This window comes from Aedes aegypti, chromosome 3 (assembly GCF_002204515.2).
Source record: "Aedes aegypti strain LVP_AGWG chromosome 3, AaegL5.0 Primary Assembly, whole genome shotgun sequence".
Taxonomy (NCBI): domain Eukaryota; kingdom Metazoa; phylum Arthropoda; class Insecta; order Diptera; family Culicidae; genus Aedes; species Aedes aegypti.
In genome coordinates this window covers 74215741-74234217 of record NC_035109.1, presented here as the reverse complement: position 1 = coordinate 74234217, position 18477 = coordinate 74215741, and the positions used below count along the sequence as shown (strand labels likewise).

Genomic DNA, 18477 nt, shown 5'->3' with positions numbered 1-18477 from the left:
TTTATTACCTATACCGATGCGATGAAATATTAAAGGCATCCACATGGATTTAAATAAATCAAGATAAGATTCAAAATAAAGTAAACCTCAAACCAAATTCGCATGAAGGTAACGAACAAAAGCGTCAATAAAAACTTTTTCGACTAAGTCTGCCAAATTCCGTACTTTACGATATTTTTTAAACAGTCACTCCCGATACTTCCCCATTGCAAAGTGAGCATTTTGAGAGTGGCACGCAATTGGGGTTCAAGCGTCGGTGCATTTATTGCTTCATACGTGTGATGTGTATATGATAACGTCATGCCTTCCGTACCGAAATGCCTTGATTTTGTTTTACTTCTTGCCGAAAAATTATGCTTTTTCTTCGATTTCGTTCTACCAAGTGATTGCTTATGTCTTATGTCTGGCTCTAGCATTAAGTATAATAATTTGTGTTTGTGTGCTTTAATTTTGTATAAGTATTTGTAGCAATTCAATACTTTGATTAAATAATATTGAAAAGTATTAAAATGAAACATCCTGACTTCGGGATTTTTCAGTGCTGAGAATTTCAACCGTTTTTAATTTAAAACAATCGACAAAACTCTAACAAATTCCTAATATTTCTGAACGGTGCCCCTCGGTCCTTCATTGCGTCCCGTTTTTTCTATAACCTACCAGCACGGTGAATCTCGTGAATTTTCTCGTGGAAGATCAAAACGAAGTGAGTATAAAAAGCTGCCAATTTTTGATGCATTCCTTACGGCTACTGCCGTCACACATTTTGCGACTGCAGAGCGGTACCGTTTTTAACTTTAGCTGACGGGCCAAAGCAGTCGTTATTAATAGTGAAACAGCAGCCATGGTGTTTCGCTTGCAAATGGTCACTGTTTCGAGTAATTATTATTATTAGAACTAGGGCAAACGCTCCCTTAGTGGAGGTAGCTCCAATAGTGGAGGTAGTGTGTTTTGACATGTTTCGCACTAATTTATGGCTATGTGATATTTTTCTATGATGTACGATGCGAAAATGATATAAGTTATCGAAAAATATTCATGAAATTTAACCGTTAAAGTATTTAAAACAATTATTTTGCTTAACATTTTTGCTCCTTTGCACCTATAGTGGTGCATCAGTACCCATAGTGGAGGGTCCCATAAGAAATCAATGGATTGCGCCACTAAAGGAACCATTCTTAAAACATACCTCCACTAAAGGAACAGTGTTCCTATTATTGGTGCAAGGCTTTTTACAGGGAAATTTTAAATGAATCGTGATTTTTATACATTTGAATGATAGAAGGATTTGAAATCTATCGACTGATACGTTAAAATCATATATTTGATGATTTTAACACTGCGTTTTAGCAGTTTTCCCTTAGGTGCACCACTAATGGTACATTTGCCCTAGTCATCTTCAAAGTGAATATCGCCTGCAAGTCGTCCGGTGGCAACCGATTGCGCAATCGATCGGTACCGATTCACTTGATTTGGTTTGTTTTGTAACATTTATCTTTTTTGTTTTGGTTTAACATATAAGGTTTCGGTTGTTCTTTGCTCTTATATATTGTGATAGTTGTTTTATACAATCTACTATTTTTGTCTTAAAATCGATCAAAACCGCAAAATTCAAAATTCGATGGGATTATTTTCATAGTATTCTCAATTTTTATGTGGATCATTTTGTGTGTATGCTTTATAAGTGATCTACTAATGCTCCTCCGGTTCACGGCGTTTGTCTTTTGTCACAAAGCTCTTGTTTGTTTGTATTTTTTTATATAATATACTCTTCTGTCCTAAATCATTCAAACTTCGAAAATATCTGACGCAAGTGATTGAATTGTTCTGTCTCGTATCGCTTGCTTTTGCGTTTTTTGTGCTCAGGCAGATTGGTCCACGCAACTGTATTTTCTCTTAGATTTGTTTGTTTGATTGTGTAATATTTCCAGCTTTACACAAATGTTGTCTACATCAATAATATCAACAACGGTGCCCTCTGCCCAAAGTGGAAGAAGACACATATGCAAAAAGTTTGCAACAACAACAACTACCCACATATTCTTCCGTAAAAGAGTATAGCGTAAGACTTTCAACAGAAAAACGGATGCGATTTCCTGTTTCGTCGAACGCTAAAGAGAAGAAACATACCGTGGAAAGAAGACTAGTCAAAATATTGCATTTTATGGCATCGGCAGCCGATCCGCTGTAATGTAAAGTTTCACTAAGTTCTCACTCACAAGTTTAGATTTCATTTTAACGGGAGATATAAGTTTGCACGTGTGCCTTTGCCGTTTCCCATGGAATGATTTGACGTTTCAACAGCTTTTGAGGTTTTGCACTAGCAGTTAGTGTGTTTTACCGATTGACAGCGTGCTCGGACACGTGCGCTTATGGGGTATGATAATTTAAACGATTATCCGATAAAGTAGTACTACTACGTATTAGCTCTTGTTGATGAAGCTTAGTTTGCTATCGATTAAGGATTTTATTTCTTTTTTTTTATTTACTTGCCTATGGAAGATCGTTTGGTTTTATTCATTCGCAATAATTTCAGAATACATAACTCTTTTTGTTTTGTTTAATGATTAGTTTGTTTAAAGTTTAAGTCGTCACTTCAGCTTCATACGCTAAGTAAGTGGATATGTTTAATTTAGCTTCGCTTGTATCATCTTAGCAACAATATTCTATCGCTTAAAGGTTTGTGAACAGTAACTATATGTCTAAATTAAAGTCAAACGGTGGATATTGTCATTAATACAGAGGACATAAGTCAATAATTACTGAGTTAAAATACACTAACTACTATAATTCGTACCGAACTGCTTCGAAGAAACATCAACAAATTGTTTAAACGTCAAACTATGTATGTATTTATTTTTGGCTTTAAAGGGGGTAAACGAAAGAAATCATGCTAAAATACGCGATACCGATCCATATGGTAAAAAATGTAAGAACAGTTTTGCTACTTTCACTAATTTCGAATAAATGTAAGAAAAAGTACGATCCAAACATTTGGCTACCAAATATTCTACTTAGTATGTTTATGATATATAGGCTATTTCGAAATGTGTTACAAACGCATACTCGTACAAACTTATATTTCTATACAAATGAGTGTGAAAGAACTTAGTCAGATAGTCTTCGTTCGGAACCACTACAAAGCAGCTGGACAGACGAAATCGATCATCAACAGCGCTTTTTGATGTATTATTGAGGGGAAAAAACGTAAAATCAAACGATAGCAAGACAGAAATTAAAGGAAACATTGAAACACGAAGAGATTCATGTTCTACTTACAAAATGACAGTTGCTAGCTAGATATACTATTCGAAATAATGCACCCTATACACGACTAGGATGGCAGCTTGATCGAATTCGCAATTACTTTCAAACATAAAGTTGAGATCCGCATTTGAGAGTCATCTACATCTACTCCGACGATGGCAAATCAGGCAGGTAAAATTATAACGTTGAAGCGTTTTATAACGAAAAGGTTGTCGAACGGTGCAACGAATGGATTGATGGGAACGTGCACGGGGGGGATAGGAATTAATGGGCGAGCGTCTAATTACATTGATTACTGGGTACGTTATAGCGCAGAGTTATAGGTTCTTGGTAGAATGTATAAACAAATAGAGTTCTGCTCGTTGAGCAACAGATGATAATTTAATCTATTTTAGTCGTCACATGCAGCTTTTTGATTGGAATTAACTTTTCTGAATGTGTATATGATAATATTACAAATTTATTTATGAGGCACAAATGAGTGCTTTTTTCTGTCATTAGGTTCCAATTGACTAGAGTTTCGAAAATTCACCAAGAATCCGTCGCGTAGCATTGCAAGAACGATTTTGGCAACAATTTTGTTCCAAAGCTGTCAAAGAATATAACAAAAATTCTTAGAAGATTTCATTTTAGAAATCAGCTTAAAGATCATTAAAGCTATTCACTAAAACAGTTCAGGAGGAATGTTTCAAAAATATCGTCAGGAATCCACCAAGATTCAAGATTTTTTCAAGTAATCAGCAAGCAAAGGCTTGAGAAGTAAATTATGGCAGTATTCTGACATTAAAATCTTGACAGGAGTCCGTCAATAGAAAAATAACTCCAAGTGATGAATCCATAGGGTCATTAGGCATAATGGTCATTTGACTAAACAGTTTTTTATCCTTGTTTTAATTATGAATCGTGGTTTACGGCCAACCAGCCGAGTGGAAGTTTAACAACTACCGAAAAGCTAAACATTACATATAATTTGCAATTGGATTAGATGGACAAATTGATGTGAAGATTTGCGAAAAAGTTACACGTCTTCTCAGTGAGAATCGAACTCACGACTCCCCGATCTCTAGTTGGGGCGCGTTAACCACTACGCCATGAGAGGACTCATGAACGCAGAAGTTAACCTGAATTCGATTTCAGCTCAATAATCACGTGGTCCTCTTTCGCAAAGTGCACCTCTTTCGGAAGAATTAGATGCCCATCCCATTCCCATGTTTTTTATCACCAACAGGCATCTTTTGAAAGAAGGAGTACGCATATTTGTCCTTCGGTCCATAAGGTTTACATAGAACATGGGACAAGTAGGCGTAGAAGAGCAGCGTATCTACGATAAGATAACTCAGGAATCCACGAAGGATCGTCAAGTTTCAAGGACTTTGTAGCATATTGAATCAACCTTAACAAACCGTTGCTTCTCCCGTTCACTCATGGCGCATTTCGATAAAATACCGCTGTCAGTAAAACTACAAAAAAAAAAATCGAAATTTGCCAGAGGTACCGTTTTGATTCATATTACCGTCAGCTTCAAATCCCGGACATCTACTTTGTACGGGAAACATTTCACACGAAATGTTTCAATTTTCGCCATTCAAAAGTTCTCACTTTCTTTAGTGATTTAACGATTTCATTTGATGATTTAACTTTTCTATCTATGATTTGTTTGACCTGTCCGGAATTCGAATTGAAGTGTCAGGAATATGAAGCAAAAGTAAGGAAGTGTCCGGAATAAGAATCATGTAAAGTCCACACATTTCTATTTATTCAAAATTATTTATGCTTCGGAATCGAAATCTTCACTCACCATTCGAAAGTTAAGGGGCTTGAAGGTTCGATAACGCGGAGGAAACATACGGAGTGATTTATTTTACATGCTTTTTTGTTAAATTCACTGAGGCCTTAAGTGTCCGTAATATGAATCAAAACGGTAGAAGAGAGAAGCTTCGGTTCCCAAAAATTGGTCCACCCTTTTCACGTGTTAGTCTAGACATAGATGGCGTCAAGAATTCAACCATCATTTTCTCAAAAGAACTGCTAAATTAAATTTCGGGAACATCCAAAATCTGTGGTTTTTCAGATTTGTAAGAATTACATAATATAGTAATTTTCGCTCTAGAATAGCCATATTTCTTGAGAAGCGTAGATGCTCATGTTTGTGTGACTTCGATTTAAAATTTGATGATTAAAAAGATACACAGCTGAAATTACGCCGTCAGGCAAGTTCTCTTGGTTTTCGTTTTTTTCTGTGTAACGTGGAATAATAATGGTTCTACGCATTACATAAAAAATAAAACATAAAAATTAGTTAAATGTTTCCATTCAATTATATCAATGGATTTCGCTTACAAACAATGGCCAAATCATATCGTAGTACAAAGGACAAGTATTTTGAAATTTTTAACGCATATTTTCTACAGATTAGAAAAAAAATAAAACACATTATGCCTCTTAATGATTTCCTAAACGAGTAACAAATGATCTGAAAAACACAATAAGTAAAGCACAACTCAAAGCAATCATCATTAGACCCACATGTGTACCACCTCGAAATCACACTCTCGGTCTTTTTCGTCTTTTGCGACTTGTCTTTCGTTTACACGACCAAATTTAAAGATTAAACGTGCAAATTAAAAATCTGATAATCGCTCGAGACAACATTTTAACTCTAATGAATACTGTTTGACGGACGCAAACGCGCTCAAATTAAAATAAGATACACTGATCTACAAATTAGCGATACAACATAAAACTACGCCTCGTTCGAACTAAACCGTAATTAAAGTAAGTTCAAAGTTACCCAACTAAAATATCACTTAAAACATACATTCTACTTCAACTTAAATCGATAACGTTTAAAAGAACATACATACACACTAAAAAAGGCAGTCTTGTACACAAAAGGTTTTCTAAAGAACTAAAACGCAAATCCCATGCTTGACGCAGAGATCCCTCCTCTAATCCATCATGTAGCGATTCAAGAAACACTAAGGGACCCCTCTCAGCGCAAGCCGAGATGTGTATTTGGGATTAATCTCCTTCTTTTTTGGCACCCCCACTCGGCCACTCGGGCAGGGATCGTTATATCACACTTACGCGCCATTTATCACACTCATGCTGGCCATGTTGCTGCTAGTGTACTCATACTGATGCTGCCTGCTGCAACCAAATTATGCTCTCTCCGCTTTCAACAGTGCGCTTCGGGGAAAATTCTGCAATCGAACGAGGGGAAGGAACACGAATGATAAGGACACCGTGAGTTGGGGGGCTGTATTCGGATGCTTCCACCACCGCAACCGGTTCCGGTTCGTAGCTCGGTGTTAGAACACTACACTAGCGTGGGCTTTGTTAGGGGGTTATGTCGATAGGCATTTTACTAAAAGAAGACGACGAACTCCTATCATATTTGAATGAATTCCATGTCTTCGGAGGAGTAAGGCCTAGTGTTACAGAATTGTGCAAATTGAGTAGTGAGTTATCAACAGGTGATTGTGCTATGAGACGGGATATCGTTGTTTCTTTCAAGGCATTTCTAACTGAATCGAAGATGTCTACAATTTACAAAGTAAAATTCACATTCAAGTAAGATTGTTGATCAGGATTTCTTAAAAATTCCAATCAGGATTTCTTAAAAATTCCAACTTGTTACCAAGCTTTCTACGGAGATTCTTCTAGAAATTTCATAGAAATATACTCGAGTAATATATCCTATATATAACTCATCCAGGCCTTTCTCCAGAAATCTGACTAGTGAATCGCTGAGGATTTTTTTTCAGATTTTGTTTGATGGTGTTTCTTAAGAAAATCCCAAAGCAATCTCTTAGGAAACTGAGAAATGCCAAAGATTTATGAAGGAACTTCTGGATCCCAGAAGACGTCTTGAGCAGTGGCGTAGCTAGGGAGGTGCACCGGGCCCCAATCTCATGGGGGTTCAAAAATTACTGTAAGGGCACTAAGAGCACTCAAAGTTCGACATAGCTTGCAGGAAATTGCTGGAAGTTGTAAGCCCCTAAAATGAAAATTAATAAGACAAGAAGTTTCTGGAGTAGACATAGATCGGTGATGTATGGGGGGCCTCTTGTTTGTCCCTAAATCCTAATCATTTAAGGCCAGATTGGGGTGTGGGTCGAGTGGCCCGGAATAATCGCGACCTTAGAATCCCAAATGTTATGGTCTTCCAGAAAAAATAGTTTTGCAAATTGTTTTCATTTAAACTGGTGTTATTCAATCGACCATATGCATGATATGGCCCTAAGCCTAATTTTAGTTTGATGCAACCCTGAGGTTTATATTTTTTAGATCACAGAATGGGAATTATGGCTATGGATTCATAAATAATTTCTTCATAAATGATTTCCAACTAAGTTTGTTGAATACAAAAAAATCTGGAACCATGGTGAGCTTCTAATGGTCTTTTATACATTTTTTCACGATATGAATCAAGCAGGTCATAATGTCACTCAAGTTAAAAATAATACAGTAACCTTCGAACAGTTGAATCATAGGCATGCGTTTGTACGAATTATTATCGAATTTAATTCTTAAAATATTTTCAACATCTTATCCAGAATTCCAGAGATATTCCCAAAATTTAGTTTAAATGTCGCAAACACTTCCAAGAGTTGGTTTAGGTTTTTTTCAGGATTACCTGCAGAAATGTTCGCTGACTTTCTTTCCAAACCTACATTAGCAACTACTCCAGTGAACTTCTTCCAGCGTTTTCATGTAGAAACTCTGCATCATATTCTGAGCAATATCATCGGGACTTTATGAAGGGTTTTCAATAAACTGCAGCAGAGATTTCGAAGATTTGTTTAAAACTCCACCCAGATAGTTTTCAAGAATTCTTAGAGAAATCCTATAGGAATTATTCCAGGAAATTTTCAAGAGTTCTACCAAGAGTCTTACTGAGGAGACCTCCAAGAAGTTATCCGTACACCAAGGAAACCCCCCTTCAGAAGTTTCTCAAGCATTCCTTTGCAAATAATTCCAGGGTTACTAACACAATTTTTTTTTTGGTGTTTCAAATATTCTCCTTGGGATTTCTCTGAGGATTTCTTTCTGGTGACCCTTTTGGATTCGACATTCAGTTTTTCCAGGCAGTCCTTCTTGGATTCGTCCATGACTTATTCCAGGAAATACTGCCACGTGCACTCAAGAAAATCATCCTTGAGATTGTGGAATTTTAACAGAGTTTCAAATAAATATTTTCGCTTTTCAGCAAGTGTTTTTCATCAAAGTATTTTCCAAAACATATTTATCCTAGATCTTACAGAGAATTGCAAAATAATACCTCTAATGATAGCTCCAACGTTTTTTTTTTTTTCAATTATTTGCTGAATTGAACTTTCCGGAATTTGTTCAAGGATTTCACCAGATATTTTTTCAAAATTTTCGTGACGGGTCTTCCAAAAGTTGCCGAACGTTTCCAAAAAATGTTGAAGGTAGATGAGAGCCACTGCATTAGTAGATTGACTTTAATCCTGTAGCTATTTTTTACGATGCAGTGGCGGCACATACCTCAATCTTGAGGGCCCCAAAATCTGCCTCCGCGTCGGGCCCAGGAAAGTCTAGATGCGCCACTCGTCTTGGACCATGGATAATATGTTTTAAGATTTTCTGAAGTTAACCCAGAAAAGCTCAATCGGAATCCCTAAAGAATATAGGAATTACTAGAATAATAGCTGTAGCCTTTTAAGACGGAAACTCTAAATTACTGTTTTGAAGGATTTATGAGAAATTTAAGAATCTTTGGAAGTCTGCTAAAACAATCGCTAGATGAAATATTGCGGAAATCGCTAGAGAAATGTTTGGACAAATATCCTGGAATAACTTCATGAGGAATCCTAGAACAAATTTATTAGGTATTCCTGATGGAATGTCTGTTATTCTTCGTCTAGATGTTATTGAATTGGATTACAGTGATTATGTAAGTGACGATTCACGGATTTCCCAAGTAATTTCAGAAAAATTTTCTTTCAGAATGCCATTAAGACTTCAACTAGGGTTTTAACCAAGGATTTCTCCAGAAATTATTACAGAGATTGAGAGATTTGTTCATGAATTCCTCTAAATTAACATAAACTTCTCAGAGTGTCCTCAGCCCTTCCTAGATTCATTCAGGATTTTCTCCAACATTTACGTTCAAGACTTTTTAAGAATTCAACCAGTTATTTCTGAAAGGATATCTTCAGAAATTACTACAGAAAATACTAAGGACTTCCTCTAAAACTTTCGTTAAAAGTTGTCCTGATATTTCAAAACAGAAATTTATCGAAAAATTCTTTTAAGAATTATTCTAGATAGTTCTCCTATGATTTTCTCAGGAGTTACCGAACATTTTTTTTCCAAAAACATGTCGGAAAAGTTCTCAAAGAATCTAATCAAAAATTGGAGCAGGAATTTATGTAACAAACTGTCAAGTAATTTGTTTTATAAATTAGGAAAGGTTCAGTAATAAGTCCGATAGATGTTTCTAAAGGAAAACCATAAAAAAGAGCTTAACCTTTTGATTTCAAATACACGATACTCAATACTTGTTGTAATAGATGGATAAATCGAAAAAAAAAAAAAGAATTACTAGAAGAAAGTTTGAAGGAAATCTTGGGAGAATCCCAGGATTTTTTAAAGTAATACTTGCAGAAATTATTGTGGTTATCAGCGTTGGACTGCTAAAGGAGACCCGAGGAGGACTCAGCTAAAATCCCTCGAGGAAACACTGGAGGATTTTCAAGACGAATTATTGTGAGAATTACTGAAGACATCTTTAGAGAAATTTCTGAATTGATTCCATAGAGGTGTCTCTGAATGCGCCACAGATTATTTTTTTGGTATGGTCTCGTACGAATGAGAAGAAAACCCAAAAAAAAATAAAACAGGGCTCACTGCAAGGAGGAATAGGGAAAAGTGACTTAAGAGATCATTTTGCTTAGATAAGATAATTTAGAAACCGAAAGGTGGAAATGTTATCAAAAGTAGATGATTTTTAAAGACTTACATAAAAAAAAGTAACCGAGTCTCTAAAAAGAGATCTGCTACCAATACCGTTACTTGCAAAATGACACAAAGAGAAATAGTTTTTTCCCGAAGATGGACGTTGAATATTTGACAAATGTAGCTAGTAGATGCATTATCAGAAGATCAGTCAAACTGCACGCATACCAGCCTCATCTGCACCTTCTCGTGTCAACAAGCTAGGAGAATTCCAATGGAACGCGGGAAAGCAAAGAAAAAACGTGAGGAGGGTAGTTCTCACGCGAATTGCCAGAAAAAAAAATGTACGATTTCCCTTCCCCGGAGGAATTTCAAACCTGACTAGCACGCTTCGAACCGGCAAAATACTATAAATAATAAATTTATTAACCCAGCTGTTCTTCGCAACGGACAAGCAACGATGCAAGTCTATTAATAGGTGACGGCAGAGTAGGTACTCCAAAATACAGACAGCACATAAATCCGCACCAAATTCTAACGGTATAGGCGCGAAGTGCATCAACTAACTAACCGCCTGTTGCTAGTGGAGACATAAATAGGGGGTACATAAAATTACTCGGTACGTCTTGTGGTGGACGGGACGGGGTATAGTTTGATGTTCGCCCATAATTCATGAATGATTTAAATGTCAAAATATGCGTTAACATGTTAACGGCGTTGGCGACCCAGTGTTTTACAATTTAGTAGCTATGCAATAGTGGCGGTGCACAACCAGGCGAATGGAACCGACAGGATGATCGCCGATTGCCGAGATTTGGCTGGGCGCAGCGATCGAAATAAGATCACTGTCACATCACGGCGACGGACGATGCACATTACGTAACATATTTGCTAATGACAAACTAATGCCCTACCGTGAAGCAGTCCGTGAATAATTGAGACAGCTGAGCTGAGATGACTTTATTGAGGTGACTATCAAAACTACAACGACGCTGGCGGCTACCCCTTCCTTGCACTCTAGACTCGATAAAAATGGGTTAAGCGCTGAAAGATGTATGTTAGTAAATTTACAACTGAGAGAAAAAGAAATAAGTATGCAGGAAAATATAAAAACACAGAAGAGTGTGGGTACTTGAATGATTGATTTATTTGCTAACTTAAAGGAAAAAAGTCTTCCGGTTAAAACACAGGTTAAAAATTACACTAAAAACTAGAACATAAATTAGGAATAAAAGCCATTGTTATTAAGCTTGCTTGCTTAAGTTAAAGTTTGTTTCAAGGCCGGGGCCGCGTATTGAAACTTAAGTCAGTATTTGCGTTGCTTTGCTTTGTACATGAATGTAGAGAAAGACGACTGCATTCTGTTAACGTAAAACTACATAAAACTAAAATGAAATAAAGCAGATTTTCGAAAAACGGTTAGCTGAGTAAAATGCATTGATGGATGGAGTTGGATTGAGTGCCAACAATAGTGACCACTTGTGGTGAGTTGATAGAAAGATGTTATAAGTTTAACCCGGTTAAGACTTATTGTAGCAATTGATGATCAGTGTTAGCAATTTCCTACAGGTGCACGATCAATTTTTTGTCTGCTTGTGCCACTGTTTGTAAAAAAAAAAAAAATGGAAATTGTATATATGGCTAATACTCAAGATTCTAATACGACCTTCTGTTTGTAAGAATTGAGATATCAGACCTTGTAGTGTTTTTGAAAAACATACTACAATTTTTGATTTTTCCAAATTCTTCAATAAGTTTTCGCAATATTGTGATAGCGATTTGAATAAGTGGATAATAATTGAAATACAAAAACAAAATAGCATACCATAATAAGAGAATGTGTTCTTTGAATAAAAATTTGAATACAATCAAGACTAATAAAACAATATTTTACTATCACAAACATTATAAAATAATTTTTAAGCACAAAAACTTTATAGAATTAGCAAGTTAGATTAAAAATAATTCATGAAAATGAAGACAATCGCCTTGATTTGTATTACACCAACAATGTTCAAAAGACGATTTTTTTTAGAAACGAACATTTTTTTGAAAATGAAAAAAAAAGTTTGCATATAGGTATTTGACAAACACCTAATTTGAATTTGCGAATACCAAATACCAAATACCAAGCCCAACTACTAATGTAGGGTTTTCCACTTTGAATGTGTTCATGCAATGACTACCAAAAATCAACAATTGCTACAATTAGGAAGATACAGAATTTCTAAACATTGCTGGTCACCAAAAGCTACTACTACGCTTATAATTATTGATAAGAAAAAGTTACGTAATCGGTAAATAATCATTATTTGATTTTTAAAATCGGTTACTATTTGAAACTCGATACTCCATATATTGTAAACCAGTATCCTGTCAAACTTGGAGCTCTACACAAAGAAGATGGAACAGGCAAATGGTCAACTACCCCGGTATCAATCCAACTCCGAATATTGTTTCTGTTTTCAACCACAGTGACGTCAACGTTGAAATTAGTTTAAAATAATGTACAGGCACATTAACGTAAAGCAAATAATTTACACTTACTTAAATACATGGAACATAAATACACAATCTTAGCCATCACATCAAAGTTGCTATTGTAAACGTTGAAAAATCGAATCGATCTAAAGCCAAACCTATGCAAACGAATCCAATATCGCGAGGAAACACTCAGATTTTCCGCTTATCAATCTGATGTGATTGGGCTGTCAAAACTACATGCTAAACCGTCAAAATACTGAGATAATTAGATGCTCGCTTGTTTGAGGGATGATGGAAAACAAAATTCGGTAAAAATAATCAGTTGAATCTTTTAAACAATTACGTATTTACGGCGGATGCAGGACATAATTTAATATAAAAAATGGACGCTATGATTACAGAATAATGTTAACCGCATTTCAACATTGTATCTATGATGAAAAGAAAAGTACTTGCAGGACGGGTACTAAAACAATGGAGCATTTTGAGGGAACGAGATCCATAACTTAACGAAACAACTACAAAACGTACATCAATTAATTAGGTGTTAAAACAGCCATACAGCGGCTGTCGCTTCGGGTTTGAACTCTAATACTATTATCGTCATGATACCGCGCAAACGATAGGTGTTTGGCTTACATCTCTCTTTCTAACACACGCGCGCGCGTCCGCAGCCTAATGATTTGCTATTACATACAGAAAATACCAGAGAGCTATTCATCATGTTTCCCATCCACTATCTAATAGAGCACACAAACCGCCCGCAATCGTTTTACATCCCCGTAAGAGCTATTATACCAGAGTGTGCCTATCTCCCTTGCTTGCATATTACTGATCCGATTGCATTACTCTACTAACAATGCTTTGATGTGGGGGTGTGTACCGTTATCGTTTGTATCAAGATCGAACTAAGATAGTGGAAAGAGGTGAAACAATCGACTTGCGGTATGCAGCTATAAGAACAAAGGTATGCCTACTAATAGATCTTTTAAGTAACGTTTTGGAATGGACAAGAGCACTTTGTATGCAGAGAAATAGAGTATATTAAATTATTGCTACCATTACGAAACCTAAGTATTTTTAAAATCAAGTATTTCTCACTGCTTTGATTTGGAAGCTTAGTATTGGAGTATAGTGTTCACCGTTCACATACATGTAGTCTCCGACATTCCCGAATCTTTTTTTTCACTAAAACACATCACTACTGTATTTTTTTACAAACAAACGTTAGACTATGCATTAAAATGAACTGAATGTGGGTTATTGTTACAAATATTACGCGCTGCGCGTATAAACACAGAATGTTAGCAGACGCGTAATTGTCCGAATGAATCCAGGATGTGTGTATGTTGTTATACAGAAAGGATATCTAACTGCTTTGTATCACACTTTTGCAGTGTTATATGCTTGCCCCATACACACACAAAATCGAAATAAACATACATGAACCGTTACTGGTTTTTTTAAAATACAGGTATACAGTCGCATTTTTAAGTTACTCGCGGTGAGAAAGCACTAAGAGCATACTCTAATGAGAAGAAGTAGGGAAAGTGGAAAATTATACATACATTCCCATGCCGTACATCGAACCCCAATCGACGCCCTGGAAGCTGGACATATCGACATTGGCTAGACTGTAACCCTGGTAGGGATTGCCAGCGGTCGCGGCGGCAAGCTGGTGGGCTGGCATGAGCTGGTGGGTTGCTGCAGGGTTGGCTGGTTGCTGCTGGGCTGGCGTTGCCGGCTGAGCACTGTGACCCGTCATCTGGGTGGCATGCTGATGCTGGTGCTGTTGGCTTGCAGCGGCCGCGGCGGCAGCCTGGGCGTTCACGGCGGCGGTGGTCAGCTGATGATTAGATGCATTTGCGGCGGCTGCGTTTGCTGCGTGGGCGGCGGCAGCTGAGGGCATTGGATATGGCGAATATCTGGAAAAACGAACATCGTTAGGATGAAGCGAGTGAGCAAAAATAAGATATTCAAACGCCATATATCATGATTATTATGCACTTTCGTCGATCTGTGCTTTGAGAAGTTTATAGAAAAACGAGAATAATTTGACTAAGGTAAAAAAATGTTACAGAACTTCCCATACATTCAGTTTTTCGAAGTCCACAAAGCTAAATGTGACTGGTCTGATTCAACTCAGACCATATGTGATCTGACTAACAAAGTAAAAGTTAACATTGGAAAGAGCTCACCAAACCACACCCATTGTTGTTTATTACAAAACAGTAGAAGTTTTCAACTCGTAAATAATGTTTTCAGCATGATCTTGCTTAGTAATCATGCTAACGAGGACTCAAACGGCTGTAAAGTAATTAGTTTAATGTTAGAGTCTTCCCCAAAAAACGGGTTTCTTTAAGTCTCACGTTTAATATCATATGGACGTAATTGAAACAATCGACTTCTTTTTATCGATTTTCTTTTTTTTAACAGATTGTTCAAGGAAAGGATTTCAACTTATATTCTAGTTCCAGAAGGAAATTTTCATTCGTCATCGCCATACTTCATTATAAATTCTACCAAATTTAATTAAGTTTGTGTAATGTAGTCATACAAAGAGAAATTCGATGAAGAGATATTGATCATTGCAGCACTGTCGATCCTATAACATATCTCCGAATACCAGTACCCCGTAAAGCATCATCCCGAATGGTCAAGTACCCTGAAATCCATTACCCCGATTAGTCCGTTACTCTGAATACCATTTCGCCGAATGACCCATAACTCCAAATGTTCTTGCCACGAAAAATTCAAAATGAAGATCCGACAAATCAACACTATATATTTTATAGAATATTGTGCATTCAGATTAACTTTAGACCGAAGTTCATAAGAGAAATGAAATATCACCGACAAAAGTTCGACGTCGGCATTCTACCGAAGTGCTACGCCGACAGAGGCATTTCTTATGCGTCGGCGAAGCACTAAATTAGAATGCCGACGCCGAACTTCACCGAAGTTTTGACTGCCGAACTTCTAATTGTCAATATTAAGTTGAGATTGAACACTTCTTCTATTGTTCGTTGGAGGTCATTGTCTATCAAATTGTCAAACACATATGACAAAAAAAAATAAGTTCCGGAAATAGAAAACTCTTCCTCAGTATGACAAAGTGTTCTCTACTTCAAAATATACTTTACTAATACACATCATCAACAACGGCACTAGCCTGGAAGCCGCTAACGTGAATATATTATACTATTTGACATTTATTTGTATTTATGTTCTTGTTATCAAAGATTTATTCTTCTTTTAATCAACTGCTATTCGTTACGGGCCAAATGAGAACCAAAATCTCACTCACAGGCGTGCATTTAATTTAAGCATGGTTGGGTTCACAGCAATAAATCATTTTTGCAATTTCTCATCGTAATAGGCTATTTTTCCTCACGCCAATCTGTCATGAAACTACTTTCCTGCACTGAAGTATACAGTGCGGGAATAGCCATTACGCAACTGATACTAGTGTTGTAATGATCCATTACGCAACGCTTTCTCATTACGCAACTGTTTATAGTTGCGTAATGAATCATAACACACCTATTTTTTAGAAATTGTAAAATAATGCTGAATGCATTCCAATATCATTTCTGATACCCTCAAGTGGTCTTCTACGAAACTGCAAAAAATGTTGTACGTAACTGGTTACAGAACTCGATTTTTTCAGCACTCGTCGTAATTATCCTACTCGGCAAGCCTCGTAGGATAAATTTACGACTCGTGCTGTAAAAATCATCATTCTGTAACTTGTTCCGTAAACTACTATTTCCGAACTGATGAAAATGGTGATATTGATTTCATTTTCACATGTTAATGTTAAAGACCTCTACCGTTTTCCTTCAAAAGCGTTATACTAATTGATGGTAATGAATAATTTTATGTTTATATTGCTGGGGACAATGCGAGTCAACATATACTGGAAAGCCACTAGACTATGGTTCGAAAGCTCTGAGATGGAAATGTTAACTGATATTACACTGAAAACTATTTAAAAAGCACTACGATAAAGAACAGCCAAAAGAAAAAACCACTGATGAAAACCTTAATAATTATGATGCCGACAGTCATTTCCCAAGTGCAACTTACGAAAGAAAATGCTATAATTAAAATAAGGCCAAATCTCTTGTTTGAAATTGTAACACCACAAAGATGTAACACAAACAAGTAATGCAGGGGTTTATTTTCAAGGTTGGTGTCTGACGTTATTGTTAACTTTGGGTGAAATCCAAAGTTAACAATAACGTCAGACCACCAACCTTGAAAATAAGCCCCTGCATTACTTGTTTGTGTTACATATTTGCGGTGTTACAATTTCAAACAAGAGATTTGGCCTTTGTCAGTCATTTTTTTTTTTGCAATCGCTCAAACTTTAACGCAAACAGTACAACTCGAAAGAACAGCCTCTAAATCAAAGAAGGAACTGTTTTTCGGATAATGTGTCATTCGGGGTAACGTTGCATTCGGGTAAATGGTATTCGGGGAAGTGTTATAGGACCGTTCAGCCATATGATACTGAATACAAAAAGTGTACCATCAGTGCACCAGTATCCGCTCATGTTCCAGTAGCCCGCTCACGAGTTCTAAAAGTAAGGTAATTTGAGTAAATACACAAAAGATTGTCCACAGTATAATTCAATTTGTCGATTTGAATCGTCTAGTGGCTATAGTTTTCATATTTATTTTGTTTAAACTTATTTTTTTTCGGTGTGAGCGGGCTACTGGTACATGAGCGGATATTGGTGCACTGATGGTACAAGGAAGTGAAAACAAACAAATCAAATACGGCAGACTTTAATGGACCTATCACTTAGTGAAAATGTTGGAAAAAATAGATAAGAATAATATTAAGGAGGGAATCACGTAGAGATCGAAGATTTCATGGAAGTTCGCGAATACATGGTTGCACGCAAAGGACATTGGAACCATAAACACGTTCGGGAAAATTAAAGATGGAATTTTACCATACATCCGGTAATTGCATGATGCTATGCTACAGCCAACGGAGTCAAAAGTTAGAATCCATCGTTTAAATCACAGCAATCACCACATTTTGAATATTGATATTGAATAATTCGAAGACAACATGCTTTTTTCCACTAACGTCAATTTTACTTTCGGTGGGGCTACCTACATACACCTACATACATACATAACGTCAATTTTACTTTCGATGGGGCATTAGTAAAGAGCTTTGCTTTCGATACAATTCTGCCCTATGGAACTTCGCCTTATGCAAAGTTTGCGACTTTACTCGCTTGTCGTACACAACATCACCGGAAAGGGACTTGAGGGGCCAATCACTAGACAGTTGGATTCTCGAAGCTTATCCTATTAATATGTATCTAATTATGGATTGTTTCATAACTAAAATATCAGAGAATCCAGACCTGTCTAGCGTCTAGAGTGTAAAGTTAAAAAAGCTACTATGCGCGTGCCTTTTTCCAGCCTTATGAAATTCTAACTTCAAGATTCGGGCTTTTTAAATGTAAGCAAAACTAAAAGCTTAGAAAAAATAAAAAATAAAAAAAACATAAACAAAAGCCTCTAGTTCGAGTATACCCAAGTCTGGAGAATACCGTAAAGAATCATGGAATTTGAGCGACCCTAAACCCTTTTCGATACTGTTATATTTCTATTGTTACTGTGGGGCATGATGGATTTTCAGGCAATTTGAATATAATAAGGTGGGAGGGTTACAGGGTTACCGTGTGTAATAATTCCCAAACTGGCCCTGGAACTCGATTTTGGCGTCACTAAACTCTTAAACTTCTTGTGAACTTCATGCGCAGGTACAGCCAACTC

General features: G+C 36.6%; 2 protein-coding genes across 3 annotated transcripts in view; one reads left to right on the top strand and one right to left on the bottom strand.

Moving 5' to 3' along the window:
* The window catches only part of LOC5567380 (RNA-binding protein Musashi homolog 2), a 190939-nt gene that overhangs the window by 8195 nt on the left and 164267 nt on the right, over window positions 1–18477 (bottom strand). The window contains exons 7-8 of one of the 2 annotated variants that reach the window (XM_021853084.1): window positions 14241–14597; window positions 5144–6467 (exon numbers count right to left, since the gene is read on the bottom strand). In XM_021853084.1, the coding sequence (XP_021708776.1) occupies window positions 6443–6467; window positions 14241–14597 (382 nt within the window). In that variant the 3' untranslated portion in view covers window positions 5144–6442. Of the gene's footprint in view, window positions 1–5143; window positions 6468–14240; window positions 14598–18477 lie in introns of those variants that run through there. The other variant, XM_021853082.1, reaches the window with a different exon arrangement.
* Window positions 1–18477, top strand: part of LOC5567396 — a 126064-nt gene that overhangs the window by 22502 nt on the left and 85085 nt on the right. The window lies entirely within an intron of this gene.